Source organism: Rhincodon typus, chromosome 6 (assembly GCF_021869965.1).
Source record: "Rhincodon typus isolate 14 chromosome 6, sRhiTyp1.1, whole genome shotgun sequence".
Taxonomy (NCBI): Eukaryota; Metazoa; Chordata; class Chondrichthyes; order Orectolobiformes; family Rhincodontidae; genus Rhincodon; species Rhincodon typus.
The window spans coordinates 57131115-57150211 of record NC_063337.1 but is presented as its reverse complement, the minus strand read 5'-3'; the positions used below and the strand labels follow the sequence as shown (position 1 = coordinate 57150211).

The 19097-nt window shown below is 40.5% G+C and overlaps 1 protein-coding gene across 1 annotated transcript in view; it reads right to left on the bottom strand.

Annotated features, from left to right (window-relative positions):
- Positions 1 to 19097, bottom strand: part of LOC109931074 (coiled-coil domain-containing protein 81) — a 100969-nt gene that overhangs the window by 33082 nt on the left and 48790 nt on the right. The window contains exons 9-11 of the mRNA XM_048598484.1: positions 18668 to 18785; positions 8654 to 8774; positions 514 to 660 (exon numbers count right to left, since the gene is read on the bottom strand). Of these exons, the coding sequence (XP_048454441.1) occupies positions 514 to 660; positions 8654 to 8774; positions 18668 to 18785 (386 nt within the window). The remainder of the gene's footprint in view (positions 1 to 513; positions 661 to 8653; positions 8775 to 18667; positions 18786 to 19097) is intronic.

Below are 19097 nucleotides of genomic sequence, written 5' to 3'. Positions count from 1 at the left end.
AACCCAGTTCTGAGGAAGGGTCACCGGACCCGAAATGTTAACTCTGATTTTTTTTCTTCACAGATGCTGTCAGACCTGCTGAGCTTTTCCAGCAACTTCTGTTTTTGTTTGGATACACTATGCCTGACTAGTATCCAGTTGGAAAGAAGAAAAGTCAGTCCTAATAATGCCAAAAGAATAGGCATGCAGGATGAATATTGAGCAAGTTGAATAAATTCTTGACTACTGTTTACTGCTGCTGTTTCTATTGTCTATTAAGTTAGGATGCCAATTATTCCAAAACCAATTATTTCTTTTTCACTATTATAATGTGGACAAGATGACCAACTTCAGCAGGGCATAAAACTACTGGTTTGGATGAGTTGTCCATTATATACCTTGCCCAAACACGATATGTTCTTAGCTAGTTTTAAAAAGCCATTGCCAAATGGTCAACTTATCATTAATGTATCATCACATGTGCATACTCCAATAGAATTCCGCAGTTACGTTTTGCTCATAATTTTAGATAACCTGCTCCTGGAAGAGCGCCTGCTGATCTTTTATTTGCTGATATTGCTGTAATATTTGTTCATTCTCCTCTTCCCTTCTTCTTCTGTTCTCCGAAACATCGATAGGGAAATTCTTTAGAGCTCGTTGCATGCAAAGGTAGCAGAGCTCCTACAACACCAAACAGCAGCAAATACATTCAGATCACTCTATTCTTTAAAACATATTCCAATAGATTGCAATACACGTTTAATATTCTTAGTACGTTTGCAAACTTATTGCATACACAACATTTCTGCATCAACACCGTAGCATCTCCACTTTTTCTCCCTGTGCTAGCCCTTACAATTACTGTCACAGATTTCTAATGTGCACAGCACAGAAATATTTCTATAAAAGGGATTACCCCAAATAAGTTATATTTTGTTTCATCTATTATTTAGATTCTTTAATATTAGGCAAAATTGTAAATGCAGCCACAATGGTTGCACAGATGCAGAATAGGTAAAATTATCAGAAAATCTGGTTTTTAAAAAGTGTGTCTTTTTTTAAAGTCTGGTCTGTTTTGTGCTCCTGTCTCCTGGTCTGAGGATATTCGTCATTCCCAATAACAGTTATAGAGTCAAAGAGTAATAGTGTTATACAGCACAAAAACAGACCCTTTAGACCAACTCGTTCGTGCCGAATGGATATCCTAAACTGATCTAGTCCTATTTGCCATCATTTGACCAATATCCATCTAAACCCTTCCTATTCATGTATCCATCCCGATGCCTTCTAAATTTTGTAATTGCATCCACCTCCATCATCCGTTCTGGCAGCTCATTCCATACACAAACCGCCGTTTGTGTGAAAAATTTGCCCCTCCGATCCCTTTTAAATCTGCCCCCTTAAACCTATGCCCTCTAGTTTTGGACTCCCCCATCCTGGGATAAAGACCTTGACTATTCACCATGCCCCTCATGATTGTGTAAATTTCTATAAGGTTACACCCCAGACTTCAAGCTCCAGGGAAAAAAGCCCCAGCCTATTCAGTCTCTCCCTATAGCTCAAGATCTCCAATCCCAGCAATGGCCTTGTAAATATTTTCTGAACCCTTTCAAGTTTAACAATATCTTTGCCATAGCAGAGAGACAAGAACTGAATACAGCATTCTAAAAGTGAGCTCACCAATGTGCTGTACAGCCACAACATGACATCCCAACTCCTATACTCAATGCGCTGACCAATGAAGGCAAGCATACCAAACGCCTTCTTCACCACCCTGTCTACCTGAGAATCTACTTTCAAAGAACTATGCACCTGCACCCCTAGGTCTCTGATCAGCAACACTCCCCAGGTTCCTACCATTAACTGCGCAAGTCCTGCCATGGTTTGCTTTACCAAAATGCAACACCTCACATCTACCTAAATTAAACTCCACCTCCCACTCCTCAGCCCATCTGATTAAGGTCCCATTGTCCTCTGAGATAACCTTCTTCATTGTTCACACCACCAATTTTGATGTCATCTGAAAACTTACTGATCATTCCTCCTATATTCACATCCAAATCATTTATATAAATCACAAAAAGCAGTGAACCCACACTGATCCTCGTGGCACGCCGCTGGTCACAGACCTCCAGTCCAAAAAGCAATCTCTACCCTTCACCCTCTGTCTCCAATTAGCTAGCTGCCCCTGGATTCCATGTGATCTATCCTTGTTAACCAGTATATCACGTGGAGCTTTGTTGAATGCCTCACTGAAGTCCATATAAACAATGTCTACTACTCGGCCTTCAATCTTCTTTGTTACCTCTTCAATAAGGTCAATCAAGTTATTGAGACATTATTTTCCAAGCACAAAACCATATTGATGATCCCTAATCAGTCCTTGCCTTTGCAAATGCATGGAAATCCTGTACCTCAGAATCCTCTCCAACAACTTACCCACCACTGATGTCAGGCTCACTGGTCTATTATTTCCTGGCTTCTCCTAACCACTTTTCTTAAGTAATGACACCACATTAGCCAACCTCCAGTCTTCAGGCATCTTACCTGTGGCTGTCAATGATATGAATATCTCAGCAAGGGGCCCAGCAATGTCTTCACTAGTTTGCCACAAAGTTCTGCGATAAACCTGATCAGGTGCCAGGGATTTATCTACCTTTTAGCATTTTAAGACATCCAGCACCTCCCCCTCTGTAATATGGACACTTTTCAAGTTATCACTATTTATTTCCTCAAGTTCCCTAATGTCCATGTCCTTCTGCACAGTAAATACGAGCAAAACATATTTGTTTAGTACCTCACCCATCTCCTGTGGTTCCACACATAGAAGACCTCATTGATCTTTAAGGGGCCCTATTGTCTCTCTAATTACTCTCTTGCCCTTAATGTATTTGTAGAATCTCTTTGGATTCTCTTAACCCCATTTGTGAAAACTATCTCATGTCCCCTTTTTGCTTTCCTGATTTCTCTCTTAAGTACACTGCTACTGCCCTTATACTCCTCTATGGATTCACTCGATCTCAGCTGTCTATATATGACATACGCCTTCTTCTTTTTCTTGACCAAAGCCTCAATTTTTCTAGTCATCCACCAATCCCTACACCTACCAGCCTTGCCCTTCGCACTAAAAGGAACATACTGTTTCTGAGCTCTCATTATTTCATGTTTGAAGGCTTTCCATTTTTAGCCATCCCTTTACCCCCAATCAAGTTTTGAAAGTTCCTGCCTAATACTGTCAAATTTGGCCTTCTTCCAACTTAGAACTTTAATTTTTAGATAAAGTCTATCCTTTTCCATAACTATATTAAAACCAATAGAATAATGATCACTTACCCCAAAGTGCTCCCCCAGTGACACCTCAGTCACTTGCCCTGCCTAATTTCTCAAAAGAAGTTCAAGTTTTGCTCTTTCTCTAGTAGGGCAATCTACATATTCAACAAGAAAATTTCCTTGCACACACTTAACAAATTCCTCTCCATCGAAGCTCTTAACACTCTGGCAGACCCAGTCTATATTTTGAAAGTTAAAATCTCCTACCATTGCAATCCTATTATTCTTACAGATATCGGAGATCTCCTTACCTATTTACTTCTCAATTTCCTGCTGACTATTGGGTGATCTATAGTACAATCCCAATAAGATGATCATCCCTTTCTTATTTCTCAGTTCCACCTTACATTCTTCACCGGACATTTTGCACCTCTCCCCACTTTTCTATCCATCCTACAGCATCTATCCCCAGAACATTAAGCTGTCAGTCCTGCCCTTTCCTGAGCCACATTTCTGTAATAGTTATGAAAGACCTGTCCCATGTTCCGACCATGCCCTAAATTCATTTGCCTTTTCTGTCAGGCCTCTTGCACTGAAATAAATGCAGTTTAATTTAGCAGTCTTACTTCGTTCTCTGGGGTGCTCTTGCCTGCTTTGGCTATTTAACTTGCTCCCTTCATCTACTGTACCAGCCTCAGATTTATCTCTTTTCTCACTATCTCTTCAGAATAATTTACAAGAGCTAAGGTGTGTAATGGATATCAGTTTCAAGAAAGTAGAAAATCTGCAGATACAATCGAGTAGATGGGTTAACTCTAGGAAAGGTAGGCAGGTAGTGCAGGAGTCTCCTGTAGCTAACCCCATCTCAAACAAATATGTTGTTTTGGAAAATGTAGGGGGTGATGGACTCTTAGGAGAATGTAGTACTGACAGCCAGGTTTCTAGTATCGAAACTGGGTACACCAAAACGAGAGGTATGCTAGGTTCGAAGCGATCGGTTGTGGTAGGGGACTCTCTAGTCAGAGGCACAGACAGATGTTTCTGTGGCCGGCAATGAGATAATTAGAATGGTGTGTTGACCCCCGAGTGCTGGGTCAAGGTTGTCTCAGAGAGGGTGCAGAAGATTCTCAAAACGGGAGAGAGAACTGCAGGAAGTTGTTGTACATGTTGGAACCAATGACATATGAAGAGAAGAGAATGAGATTCTAAGGAAGGTATACAGGAAATTAGGCAGGAGGTTAAAAAGTAGGTCCTCGATGGTCGTCATATCTGGATTACACCCGGTGCAGCGTCCTAAAAAGAGTAGGGATAGAAGGCTAGAGCAGATGAATGCATGGCTGAGGAGCTGGTGCAGAGGGCAACAATACACATTTTTGGATCATTGTAATCTCTTCTGGGGTGGGAGTGACCTGTGTAAGAAGGACTGGTTGCACCTGAATCGGAAGGGAACAAATATACTAACAAGGAGATTTGCTAGAGCCACCCGAGAGGATTTAAACTAGTAAGCAAGTGGGGTTGCTTCCAGAGAGATAGTGATAAAAAGGAATCAGTCTGAGGCTGGTCCAGTTGGAAAAAGGAGCAAGTCAGATAGTCAGGGCAGGCAGGAGCAAAGCAGAGAACAAGGTAGAACTGATAAATTAAACTGTATTTATTTCAATGCAAGAGGCCTGGCAGGCAAGACAGATGAACTCAGGGCATGGTTGGGAATACGGGACTGGGATATCATATTTATTGTAGAGATGTGGCTCAGGGGTGGGCAGGACTGGCAGCTTAATTTTCTAGGGTACAGATGCTATGGCGTGTGGGGGGGGTGGTGGTGGGCAGGAGAGGAGAAGTGACATTTTTGATTAGGGATAACATTACAGCTGTACTTAGGGAGGATATTCCTTGGAATACATCCAGGGAAATTATTTGGGTGGAACTGAGAAATAAGAAAGGGACGATCATCTTATTAGGGTTATACTGTAGGCCCCCCAGTTGTCAGCAGGAAATTGAGAAGCAAATTTGTAAGGAGATCCCAGTTGTCAATAAGAATAACAAGGTGGTAATGGTAGGGGATTTTAACTTTCCAGGCATAGACTGGGACTGCCAGAGTGTGAAGGGATCGGATGGAGAGGAAGTTATTAAGTACATGCCAGAAAATGTTTTTATTTAGTGTGTGGATGTCCCTACTAGACAAGGAGCAAAACTTGACATACTCTTGGGAAATAAGGCTGAGCAAGTGACTAAGGTGTCAGTGGGGGAGCTCTTTCGGGCAATTGATAATAATTCTATTGGTATTAGGCATGAACGCCAATGTGTTGAACCACACGAGATGGGTGAGATACTAAACGGGTATTTTGCATCAGTGTTTACTGTGGAGAAGGATATGGAAGCTAGAGAACTTGGGGCAATAAATAGTGACATCCAGAAAAATTTCCATATTACAGGGGAGGAGGTGGTGGATGTCTTAAAACGCATAATGGTGAATAAATCCCCAGGACTGGATCAGGTGTACCCTAGAACTTTGTGGGAAGCTCGGGAAGAGATTGCTGGGTCCCTTGCTGAAACATCTGTATCATTGATAGCCACGGGTGAGGTGTCACAAGACTGGAGGTTGGCTAACATGGTGCCATTTTTTAAGAAAGGTGGTAAGGAAAAGCCAGGGAATTATAGACTGGTGAACCTGACTTCAGTGGTGGGCAAGTTGTTGGAGGGGATTCTGAGTGACAGGATTTATATGTATTTGGAAAGGCAAGGACTGATTAGGAATAGTCAACATGGCTTTGTTTATGGGAAACCATGTCTCACTAACTTGATTGAGTTTTTTGAAGAAGTGATGAAGAGGATTAATGAAGGCAGAGCAGTGGATGTTGTCTATATGCACTTCAGTAAGGCACTTGACAAGGTTCCGCGCGGTAGATTTGCTAACAAGATTAGATCACATAGAATACAGGGAGAAGTAGCCATTTGGATACGATTGGCTAGAAGGTAGGAAACAGAGCGCGGTGGTGGAGGTTTGCTTTTCAGACTGGGGGCCTGTGACCAGCGATGTCCCGCAGGGATCGATGGTGGTTCCACTACTTTTTATCATTTGTATAAATGAATTGGATGTGAATATAGCGGGTATGGTTAGTACCTCCAGCAAAGAAGGTTACCTGCAGAGTACAACTGGATCTTGATCAGATTGGCCAACGGGCTGAGGAGTGGCAGATAGAGTTTAATCTGGATAAATGTGAGGTGCTACATTTGGTAGGGCAAATCAGAGCAGGATGTATACACTTAATGGTAAGGTCCTGGGGAGTATTGCCAAACAAAGAGACCTTGGAGTGCAGGTTCATAGTTCCTTGAACGTGAAGTCCCAGGTTGACAGGATAGTGAAGAAGGCATTTGGTACACTTGACTTTATGGTCAGTGCATTGAGTATAGGAGTTGGGAGGTCATTTTGCGGATGTACAGGACATTGGTTAGGCCACTTTTGGAATACTGCATTCAATTCTAGTCTCCCTGCCATAGGAAAGATTTTGTTAAACTTTAAAGGGTTCAGAAAAGATTTACCAAGATGTTGCCAGGGTTGGATGGTTTGAGCTATAGGGAGTGGCTGAATAGGCTGGGACTATTTTCCCTGGAGCATCGGAGGCTAAAGGGTGACCTTTTTAGAAGTTTATAAAATCATGAGGGGCATGGATAGAGTGAATAGACAAGGTCTTTTCCTCAGGGTAAGGGACTCCAAAATTAGAGAGCAGAGGTTTAAGGTGAGAGGAGAAAGATTTAAAAAGGGACCTAAGGGGCATCTTTTTCACACTGAGAGTAGTGCATCTATGGAATGAAATGCCAGAGGAAGTGGTGGAGGCAGGTGTAATTACAGCATTTAAAAGGCATCTGAATGGGTATATGAATAGGAAGGGTTTAGAGGGATATGGGCCAAATGCTGGCAAATGGGACTAGATTACTTTAGGATATCTGGTCAGCATGGATGAAATCGACTGAAAGGTCTGTTTCTGTGCTGTACATCTCTACGGCTCTATGATTCGTTTTGAGCTGACTACACGTGACATAACATCATTGCACAGAATGAACTTCTGAAGGTCTTTAGCATAACAAAGAGGTACCTTAGCTGGTCAGAAATCACTGGCAAAGTTGAAGGGGCAGGAAATCTATTGAATGGATATTCTTACACACCCATAAACTTATTTCCAGTTCAGCTGTAAGTATCCCTGGGCATTCATTTATATGGCATAATTTGAACGTGGTATGTGAAAAATGCAGTTAAGCTCCTGTCTACTTTCAGCTGACATGTTCCTCCTCTCACTGTCAGCCCATCAGAAATTCTCATCATAAATAAAAGGGTTAGAAAGAATCACCAGTATGATCTTTGCCCTTTTTGATGCCATACTTCCCTATGAAATTGAACATGTGGCATGGGGAATTAAGAGAATTGTCCCTAGTTTTTTAAGGTTCTTATGAAAATTTGTAGCTCCGGTTGTGGATGAGGTTGTTGGCTTGCTCACCGAGCTGGCTGGTTATCATACAGATGTTTTGTCACCATGCTAGGTAAAATCATCAGTGTGGCCTCTGATGAAATGATGTTGTTTTAGTCCTCTTGGAATTTATATGATCCGGTCTGTTAAATTGGGTTGTGAGATTTCCGGTTCTTTTTTGCATGGGTTTATATATGGGGTCTAATTCCACATTTTTTTTTTTTAAAATCGCATTACGGCTTGAAAACCAGGCCTCTAGGAATTCCCGTGCGTGTCTGTAGTTGGCTTGAGCTAGGATGGTCATGTTGTCCCAGTTAAATTGATGGCCTTCATTGTCCAAGTGCACTGAGATGAAGGAAAGTTTGTCGTGTTGTTTTGCTGCTAGCTGGTGTTCGTGTATCCTAATGGCTAGTTTCCTTCCATTCTGGCCAATGTAATGTTGTTGCAATCATTGTTTGGACAATTAAGGCCATCAATTTAACTGGGACAGCATGACCATTCTAGCTCAAGCCAATCACAGACACGCACAGGAATTCCTAGAGGCCTGGTTTTCAACCCATAATGCAATCAACAAACATGTGGAAATTAAACCCCATATACAAACACATGCCAAAAAGAACCAGAAATGACACAACCAACTTAACAGACTGGATCATATAAACTCCAAGCAGAGTAGAATAACATCGCTTCAGAGGTCACACTGATGACGTTACCTAGCATGGTGACAAAACGATAACAGCCAGCTCAGTGAGCAAGCCAACAACCTTGTCCCTACTTCTTTCCATTTACAGAAATTGTATGGGTCAGAGCTCCCTCAAGATCAAATGTTGGTTCACAGGTATTGTAATATGTGTGCTCTACGATGCATACAATACTATCATGGCTTTAAGGCAAGTAATAAAATATTTTCCTTCAGATACCTTCGTAATTAAAGAAGTACATACCTGTCCTGCTCTGCAATGATCAGCACAGGTGGTGGCTGGTGGTGTTTTGAGTTTCAGTGACTGCCGATTTGTTTGTTGAATGCCAGGCTGACAGGATAGAGAACGATTTGGAGAAGACAACCTAAATATGCAATACAAAATTCTACTTTAGTGATTCGAAATCACTTATCTTACGTAACATTTGCAGAAAAATGTAATATTCAACACATATTTGCACTATTCACACATATTTACACTATTTGCAACAGTGCTTCTCCTATAAGGGACTGAAAATATCTAACTTGATTTTGACATTTCATTTTGACCTACGACAGTGAAGGATTGACAAAATAGTTCCAAGTTAAGATGGTTTCCAGCTTGGAGGGAAACTTGTAGTAGTGCTGTTCCCACGCATGTGCTGTCCTGTATTTCTAGGTGGTAAAGACCCCAGGTTCAGAATGTGCTGTCCAACAAACCTAGCTGAATTGCTGCAGTGCATTCTGTAGATAGTAGTCATAGCTGCTACTGTGTGTCAGTGCAATCAAGCAGTTGTTTTGTCCTAGACAGTGTTAAGCTTCTCGAATGTTGTTGTGAGTGCACTTATTGGGGCAATTGGAGAGTATTTCACCACATTCTTGACATGTGTCTTGTAGATGAGAGACAGTTTTTGGGGAGAGAAGAGATGAGTTTCTCAGTGCAGAATTCTCAAATAAAGAAGCTTCACCTGAATTGTCTTTTCGATTTACTGGTGGGTATCTTATATATTTAGTCTCCCTGTAAGTGGAAACACTTGTTTTGTATCCAACCTATCAAATAACTTCATAATTTTGAAGACTTCTTACTCGGACACACCGCAGCATTTTCTCTCAAAGCACCTAAGTGAGATAGACATTCTTGAGAAGCTTAACTTCTCAATTCTGCATTCATCCTTATAAATTATTTTTGTATCTTCGTTATGTGTCTATAACTTCTTTAATGTGAACACTACAACTATGCACAGTACTCCAAATGCGGCTAAAACAGTCAATTTTATTATCAATAAGATACGGTAAAAAAATCAGTGCCGTGTCAGGCAGTATGTTCTTGTACTACAAGTATAAAGTGTGAAAGTCATAATACAGTGTGTGTGAGAGATCATTTCTTTGCTTTTAAAGTCTATCTCCCCAGAAATGATCCATTTTCATGGTGTTGTTAACCTACGTTGCTGTTTTTAGTGATCTATACTTCTAGATCCCTTTGTTCCTTTAATTCATTATCTTACAAGCAATTTGTGCCCAAATATAACAGCTTACAATTACCTTTGTTGATATTAATTTGCTATTCACAGACACATTAAGTAAATTTATTCTTGACGTCTACAATTGTTAAAAGTGTTGAATTTTTTGATTCCCAACTCCAAATCATTCAAATTACAGTAATAGCACTCATGCTTGTATATCCCTATTTCCCAACCTAAGCGTTCCTGGAGCTCCTAAAGCAGAAATTTGGTGGCCAATTGTGCTGGGAATTGAGGAGGGGTTTGCCTGTTATACCTCACATGATGCCATTCTGATATTCAGTGATTTTTTTTTTGTGTGACAAAGCAGGGAAATGCAGGGCCAAGAACAGAAATCATAGCTGGTGTTTCTCTTCTTTCCAAACCTCTTCCCAATCCTCCCATCTTTCAGATGCCCAAGATTGTGAATCATTGTTCCAGTGGAGTAGAGCTATACATGTTTAGCAAAACTCCAGCTTTTTTACTGAATTTCTTCATTTAAAAATGCCACTGCAGGCTCAAGTTTCAGTATGTTAGACCTAACAAGCAGGGTTTTGTCAATTACGCACAACTCAGTTCTTCATATCTTGCAACCAGCTCTGCTTCATTGTACTTGGCCTTAGGCAACATTCAGGTACCAACATCAAAAAGCCTTGAACCTCACAATCAATACAAACAACCATCCCATGTACAAATGAGAATGTCTTGAAATGACAGTGATCTATGCTACTTAAAAACGGAAAAGTTTCCAGCAAGTTAGCACAATCAGTTCACACACAATATTGTGTTATTTCTACCCACAAAAGTTTCTTTATCCACACTTACTGACATACCTGATTGTTCTGTTGGACACAAGTTATAGAGTTGCTGTTTATTCAGTAAAGATCAGAAAGTCATAAGATACATATAGTATATGGAAAAGCATATGCAGATTTTGTTTTTTTTGCAAATCAAAGTAAGAAAGGGTTACAAAATTCCTTGCTGCTCCTTAAATTCTTCTTTTCTTTCACGACCTTACCTGAGTATCTATTTAAGTCTTTGAGCATAATTTAATGGTAATTTCCAGATGTGGTGCTTCTGGCGTGCAGTTTTACTTATAAGCAATGCATTTCAGATATGTTGGGGCACTAAAAGCAATCATAACAAATAACTTCCTGGAATAGATAACATTTATACCAGAGATAACAGTGAAAAGAGAGGAAATCTGTGATGCATTGATGATAATGGATCATTATAAAGGACAATAACACTCTTCAGAGATTGTATGTATACTCCAGTAAGCACATTCCTTGACAAATCCAAACCGGATAGAGATTAGCAAGTTATACCATAGTTTCCAGATTTTCAACAAAGTGTAAACATGATTAGAATAAGTAACTGTAAATATTGTTTATGTCTGTTTACAATACAGGAAATTACAATCATCTCATTAAGTGTATCCATTGACTTCTCATGCTTTAGAGTTGAGCTGAGATTTCTTTGCAGTATTCAAAGTATTACATTCAATATTTGAATCTTTGGAGTCATTTACAATTTAGCACTTCTGGCACTGAACTTTACAGAATTGAATTGCACATCAAGAATTCAGGAATGAAAATCATCACACTATGCACAGTTTTAATCAATTAGAATTAGTTTTTAAATTATGTGATCTATAAATGAGGTTCAATAATATCTGCATCTGAACTCCTAACATGTACTACTATTGTGCAACTCTCCACTAATAATAACAACTTGTAAATATATCCCTTTATTTCAGTTCATGCAGTTAGCCTTGTCACTTGCAGACTAGAAATATGCTTCCTTTTTCTATACAGATTTACCAAAAGTAGAGTTTGATCCACAGACTGGATGTATAGTTGTTACTGTCCTTCTGGTAGTATAATAATTCACAGAATTACAGAATTGTTATGGTATAGAGGAGGCCTTTCAGTCTATTGTGTTTGCACTGGTTCACTGGCCATTGTAACTTTGTGTCAATCTCCTGAATTTTTGCCACTAAGCCTCACACTATTTCTATTTAAATAAACACCAAAGTCCTCTTGAATGCCTCAAACGAATGCTTCCGCCACTCTTCAACGCAGTGCATTCCACACTCCAACTACATGCTGTGTAAAAAGGATTTTCTCTCACCTTGCATTTGCTCCTTTTGCAAAACACTTTAAAACTGAACGTTCTGATTTTTGATCTGTTTATGAGCAGCAACAGTTTCTCTCTATCCACTCTATCCAGACCTCGAATGATTTTGGAAACTTCAGTCAAATCACCTCCTACCATTCTCCTTTCCAAGGAAAACAGTCTCAACTCTCCAATTTCTTCCCATTACCAAAAAGTGTCTCATCTCTGGAACCATTCTCGAAAACATTTTCCGTGCTTTTTCCAATGTATTCACAGCTTTTGAACTGGAATTGGAATTGTTGGGTGTCCTGAAATACATTAAAGTAGACAAGACCCCAGGGCATATCACAGCGAATGATGGTGGAAGGTTGCTTTTCAGACTAGAGGGCTGTGACCAGCGGTGTTCCGGGTGCTGGGTCCACTTTTATTTGTCATCATTTATATAAATGATTTAGATGAGAATATAGAAAGCATGGTTAGTAAGTTTGTGGATGACACCAAAATTAGTGGTCGAGTGGACAGCAAAGAAAGTTATCTGAGATTACAAAGACATCCTGATCAATTGGGTCAATGGGCTGAGAGAGGCAGATGGTGTTTAATTTGGATAAATGCAAGGTATTGAATTTTGGTAAAACAAACAAGGGCAAGACTTGTACAATTAAAAGTAGGGCCTTAGGCAGTGTTGTAGAACAGACAGACCTATGGGTTGAAGTACATACTTCTTTAAATTTTGCATCACATACAGATAGGGTGGTTAAGAATGCATGTAGCATGACAGCATTCATTACTCAGACCTTTGAGTATAGGACTTGGAACATTATATTCAGGTTGTACAAGACGTTGGTGAGGCCCCTTCTGGAGTACTGTGTCCAGTTCTGGTCTCCCTGTTATAAGACGGATATTATTAAGCTGGAGAGAGTTCAGAAGAGATTTACCGGGATGTTGCCGGGAATGGACAGTTTGAGTTATAAGGAGAGGCTGGATAGACTAGGACTTTTTCACTGGAGTGTAGGAGTTGAGGGGTGACCTTATAGTAGTTTATAAAATCATTAGGGGTATAGATAAGGTGAATGGCAGGTGTCTTTTTTATGGGGTGGGGAATTTCAAGACTAGTGGCCACATTGTTAAGGTGAGCGGAAAAAGATTTAAAAAAGACATGAGGGGAAATTTTCTTAATAAGAAGTGTAGTTCATCTGTGAAATGAACTTCCAGAGGAAGTGGTGGATATGGATATAGTTACAACGTTTAAAAGACATGCAGATAAGTACATAAATAAGAAATGTTTGGAGGGATAGAGGCCAAGTTAAGGCAGGTGGACTAGTTTAGTTTGGCTTGGGATTATGGTCAGCATGGACTGGTTGGAGCGAAGAGTTTGTTTCTGTGCTATGTGACTCTGTGGCCAGATGGGATCTATCCCAGGATACTGTTGGAGGCAAGGAAGGAAATATCTGGGGCCTTAACAGATATCTTTGCATCTTCTTTGCCCTCATGTGAGGTTCCAGAGGTCTGGAGAATGGCCAGTGTTGTTCCTTTGTTTAAGAAGGGAAACAGATCATCCAAGTAATTAAAGGCCAATGAGCCTGATGTCAGTGGTTGAGAAGCTGTTGGAGAAGATACTGAGAGACAGGCTTTAATTCACATTTGAAAGAGAATGGACTTTGTAAGTGATAAGCAGCATGAGTTTGTGCCGAGAAGGTCATGTCTCACCAACTGTGTTGAGCTTTTTGAGGAGGCGACAAGAATGATTGATGAGGGAAGGGCACTGAATGTTGTCTACATAGACTTGAGTCTGGTATTTGATAAGGTACCTCATGGCAGGCTGGTGCAGAAGTTGAGTCTTACGGGATCCGAGGTGATCTGGTTAGATGGATGCAAAACTGGCTTAGTCATAGAAGACAGTAGCGACAGAAGGGTCCTTTTCGGAATGGACATCAGTTACTAGTGGTGTTCTCAGGGATCAGTGCTGGGGCCTTTGTTGTTTGTAACATATATAAATCATCTAGAGGAAAATATCAGTGGTCTGATTAGTAAGTTTGCGGATAACACCAAAATTGGTAGAGTTGCAGATAATGAGGAGGATTGACAAATGATACAGTGGGATTTGGATAGATTTCAGATTTGGGCAGAGAAATGGCAGATGGAGTTTAATGTGAGGTAATCCATTTTGGAATATCAAACTTAGGTGTGCATCATACAATAAATGGCAGAACCTTTGGGAGCATTGAAATACAGAGGTATTTGGGCATGCAGGTCCATGGATCCTTGAAAGTGGCAACACAGGTGGATAAGGTGGTCAAGGAGGCATACAGCATACTTGCCTTCATCGGCCAGGGGATTGAATATAAATGTTGGCAAGTTATGTTACAGCTGTATAAAACTTTAGTTAGGCCACATTTCGGAATACTGCGTACAGTTCTGGTTGCCACATTACCAGAAGGAGGTGGATGCTTTGGAGAGGGTGCAGAGAAGGTTTACCAGGATGTTGCCTGGTTTGGAGGGTTTTAGTTATGAGGAGGTTAGATAAACCCAGATTGTTTTCACTGGAAAGACGGAGGCTGAGGAGAATCCTGATAGAGATCTACAAAATTATGAGAGGCGTGAATAGTGGATAGTTTCAGGCTTTTTTCTGGGGTGAAACGGTCAACTACAAGAGGGCACTTGTTTAAGGTGGGAGGGGGAAAGTTTAGGGGAGAAGTGCGGGGAAAAGTTTTCACAGAGGGTGGTGCGTGCCTGGAATGCACTGCTGGTGGAGGTGGTGGAAGCAAGCACAGTAGCAAAGTTGAAAGCATATCTTGCTAGACACATGAACATGAGGCAAACAGAGGGATAGATACTGCACATGGGCAACAAGTAACGGCTGAAAAATAAGGATGAGGAATCAGCGCAAGCTTGGTGTTCCAAAGGGCCTGTTCCTGTGTTGTATTGCATTCTACTGTACTGTGTGATAGTCCATTCTAACCATTGTCTTTTATAAATTCATAATAATTGCCCTGACTTTGTAATGTATGCCTTTATTTATGAAGCCTAGCCCTAGCGTACTGTATGCTGATGCTATTGGACTGATCCCTGGAATAGCAGGACTGATATATGAAAAGAGACTGGATCAGTAAGGACTGTATTCACTGGAGCTTAAAAGAACAAGGGGGGGATTCTCATAAAAACCTAAAAATTTGAACAGGACTAAACAAGGTAAATGCAGGAAGGTTGCTCCTGATGATTGGGAAGTCCTGGCCAGGGGTCACAGTCTAAGAATACAGGATAGGCAATTCAGGATTGAATCAGGAGAAATTTCTTCACCCAGAGAGTGATGAGCCTGTGAAATTCCCTTCCACAGAAAGCAGTTGTGGCCAAAACATTTAATTTTTTCAAGAAGAAGACAGATCTATTTCTTAGAGCTAAAGGGAACAAAAGATGTGGGGACAAATGTGAACAGGATACTGAGTTGGATGATCAGCCATGATCAAATAAACAGATGAAAAGCCTTCAAGGGCCAAATAGCCTACTTCTGCTCCTATTTTCTATGTTTCTATGATTAATTACAGCTCTCTCTAATTGTCCTGCCACCTGTAATAACTTGTGCATATATGCATCCAGGTTTCTCTGATCCTGCGCAGTCTACAGTAGCACCCTTTACATTACACTGTCTCTCCATGTTATTTGTACCAAATTGCACCATCTCACACTTCTCCACATCAAAGTTAATTTGCTGCCTGTCTGCCAACTGCACCAACAAATTTTTTGTCAATAAATAAAAACAAAATACTGTGGATGCTGGAAATCTGAAACAAAAACAGGAAGTACTGGGTAAACTTTGCAGCTGTGGCAGCATCTGTAGAGCAAAAAATGGAATTAGCGTTTTGAGTCCAGTGACCTTTCCTCAAAATTGAAAATAGCTGGAATAGCTCAATGCTGATTACAGGGTGAGGTAAAGAATAGCGTACATGAAGATGGTGCCTGGAGAGGAGAGATAAACTGGATAGGAGATAGTAGGAACTGCAGATGCCGGAGAATCTGAGATAGCAAGGTGTAGAGCTGGATGAACACAGCAGGCCAAGGAGCATCAGAGGAGCAGGAAAGCTGACGTTTCGGGCCTAGACCCTTCTTCAGAAGAAGGGCCCAGACCCGAAACGTCAGCTTTCCTGCTCCTCTGATGCTCCTTGGCCTGCTGTGTTCATCCAGCTCTACACCTCGTTATCTCAGATAAACTGGATAGTTGGCTTGCAAAGCAGAGGGAACTTGCAAGTGATTATGTTCCCATGTGTCTGCTGTCCTAGTCCTCCTGGGTGACAGAGATCAGAGGTTTCAAAAGTGCTGTCAAAGAAGTCTTGGCAAGTTACTGCAATGCATCTTTTGTATGGTACACTGCTGTCAGTGCATGTTCAAAGAGTGAATTTTTAAAGTGTAGGATTTGCATTCAATGAAGCCAGTTGGCATGTCCTGGATGGTGAGTTTCATCTGGGCAAATGCAAAATATTTAATCACATTCTTGACTTGTGACTTGGAGACAGCATATAGACTTTGGGGAAATAGGAGGCAAGTTACTCACCACAGAATTCCTAGCCTTTGAACTGCACGTGTAGCCACAGTTTTTATATGGCTGGTCCCATTCTGTTCTGGTCAATAGTAATAGGATTCGGATAGTGGTAGCCATAGTAATCCCATTGAATGTTAAGGAGATGTGCTTAGGTTTTCTCAATTAAAACTGGTCATTACCTAGTACATGTGGAGCACAAATGCTACTCGTTGCTTATCAAACCGAGCCGGAATTTTATCCAGATCTTTCTGCAGAGGAATAAAGGTTGCTTCAGTGTCTGAGGAGTTGCTAACATGCCACTGCTCACTACCACATATTTAACCACTGCAGTATTTTCTCCAGTTGCATGCAGTACGTGCTGAAGGCACAATATACTTAAAACAATGAAAAACTGCAATCCTATCTTTCACTACTCCATTTATCACAAATGGAAGATGTGCCTGGCCCTGAAGCTTTCAGGATTAGGGCATTTGCATAATACTGGCTAAAGCTTGCATCAATACCAGTGGTACCTGGAGCACCTATTAGGTGGTGACGGAAGAAAAAAAATTAGAGTTGTTTGACTGCAAAGCCAAAAGGTCCTTTTTTTTATTCCCAGGCTGTTTACTGAAAGGCCATTGCTTGTCTTCATCCAATGTTTTAATTCACAAACCAAACTGGGAACTCTACACGGGATCTTTTCTCCTTTATACCATTATTTTGCATGCATGGCAGGCATAAAAGCCAGGACCAGTGAGAATTTTGGCAGATGATGCCACTTCACCAGTTCTGTTTCCTACTTGTATATCCAGCTGCAATAAGGATTAGCTGCTATTACTTAGATCCTTAGATGAAATCCCAGTAAAGGTTACTTGAGACGGAAGTGATTGGATCCCATCAGTTGTCCATTCCCACCAGTTCTCACTAGTCTCTCTCAAACAGGTATTAATCTCTGGCACCATGGAAATTAATAATCTATGAGTTTTAGAACCCTTTGTCCAAGAAGATACCAGGTTCACAACATCTTCAAATGTTTTAATTGAACTGTCAAATAAATAAAATCAGGGTTCCATTCCATAACCTGATTTTTAACCTTCATTTAAAGAATCTACAGAAATTATATCTAGTCTTAAATTGTATTTATATTATGCACCAAAACAGAATAATGACTTGTTCTACAGATCATCATATTCTCTAATCAATGTCATAGAAGTATAATTAATAAAGTTGCCACAATCCTCCTAGACCATAGGACTGCTCTCTCATTACAGAGATATAACTGGTCGTCGTTTAACCAGAGGGTCACCATGCCTCAGGCAAGGGAAGAGGTTGAGAAGGAGAGTCCCTCAATGGTAACCTCAACCAGCACCAGAATTGTACCCACACTGTTGGCATCACTCTACATTACAAGCTAGCCATCCAGCCAACTGAGCTAACCAACCTCCAGTACTATAGATGATGAAGAAGATGAAATATAATTTGAAGTTATTAGCACAATTAAATTGTATTACAACACTGAATAAAGCAGATTTTATTTCTTTATTCATTCACATGATGAGGGCGTCACTGACTAGACAGCATTTATTGCCCATCCCTAAGTGGCCAGAGGGCAGTTTAAAATTACCCACATTGCTGTGGGTCTGGAATCACACATAGGCCAGACCAGGTAAGGATGGCAGTTTCCTTCCCTAAAGGAAATTAGTGAACCAGATGGGTTTTTCCCGACAATCAACAGTGGATTCACGGTCATTATTAGATTCTTAATTCCACATATTTGTTGAATTCAAATTCCACCATCCGCCATGGCGAGATTCAAACCTGGGTCCCCAGAACATTATCTGGGTTTCTGGATTAACAGTCCAGCGATAATACCACTGCACCATTACCTCCACTTTATATTTTGTCACTCAATTAGGAATTCACATATTGAAACAGTTGGGCTAAATTATTTCTCCTATTTTGTATGTCCTTGGAAAATAAAGACAAAAACAGTACTGGAGAGTAATGGTGAGTCCAATTGTCATGTATAATATTCTAAAATTGAAATGCCATTCAATGTGACTGTATGCAATTTATATATACAATTCATGAACAAGAATATTGGCTTCTGACTCAGACAATTAACTCGATGCAGCTAGTTGCATATTACCTTTCTGATAAATCTTTGGGTTCAGTAGTCTTTTGAAAATCTTCTGTCAGACACACAGCAGAGGTTTTAGCAGGAGTCAAAGATTGTTTAACACAAGGCTGTTTGACATGGGGCATTTCTGTCAAAAAACAAAAAGAATGCTCAGATTAAAGTTTTGCCACCTCCTGGTTTCAGACATAAAGGCAGTGATTCAGTCACAATATGCATCTCAAATGGGAGGCACAGATTGTAGCTGGACCTTATTAATGTTAATAGTATACTATCTCCACCTGTGGCATTTCCTGTAGCAGCTTGCTCATTTAAATAAAAGTTAACATTTGTTTGGTTGCAATACCCCCAAAGTTAAATGCAGAGGTTTGAGGGTGTTTAAAAGGGAATACTGTGAAGTCAAGAGAGCATTCCTATGATAACAAGGTGTAGAGCTGGATGA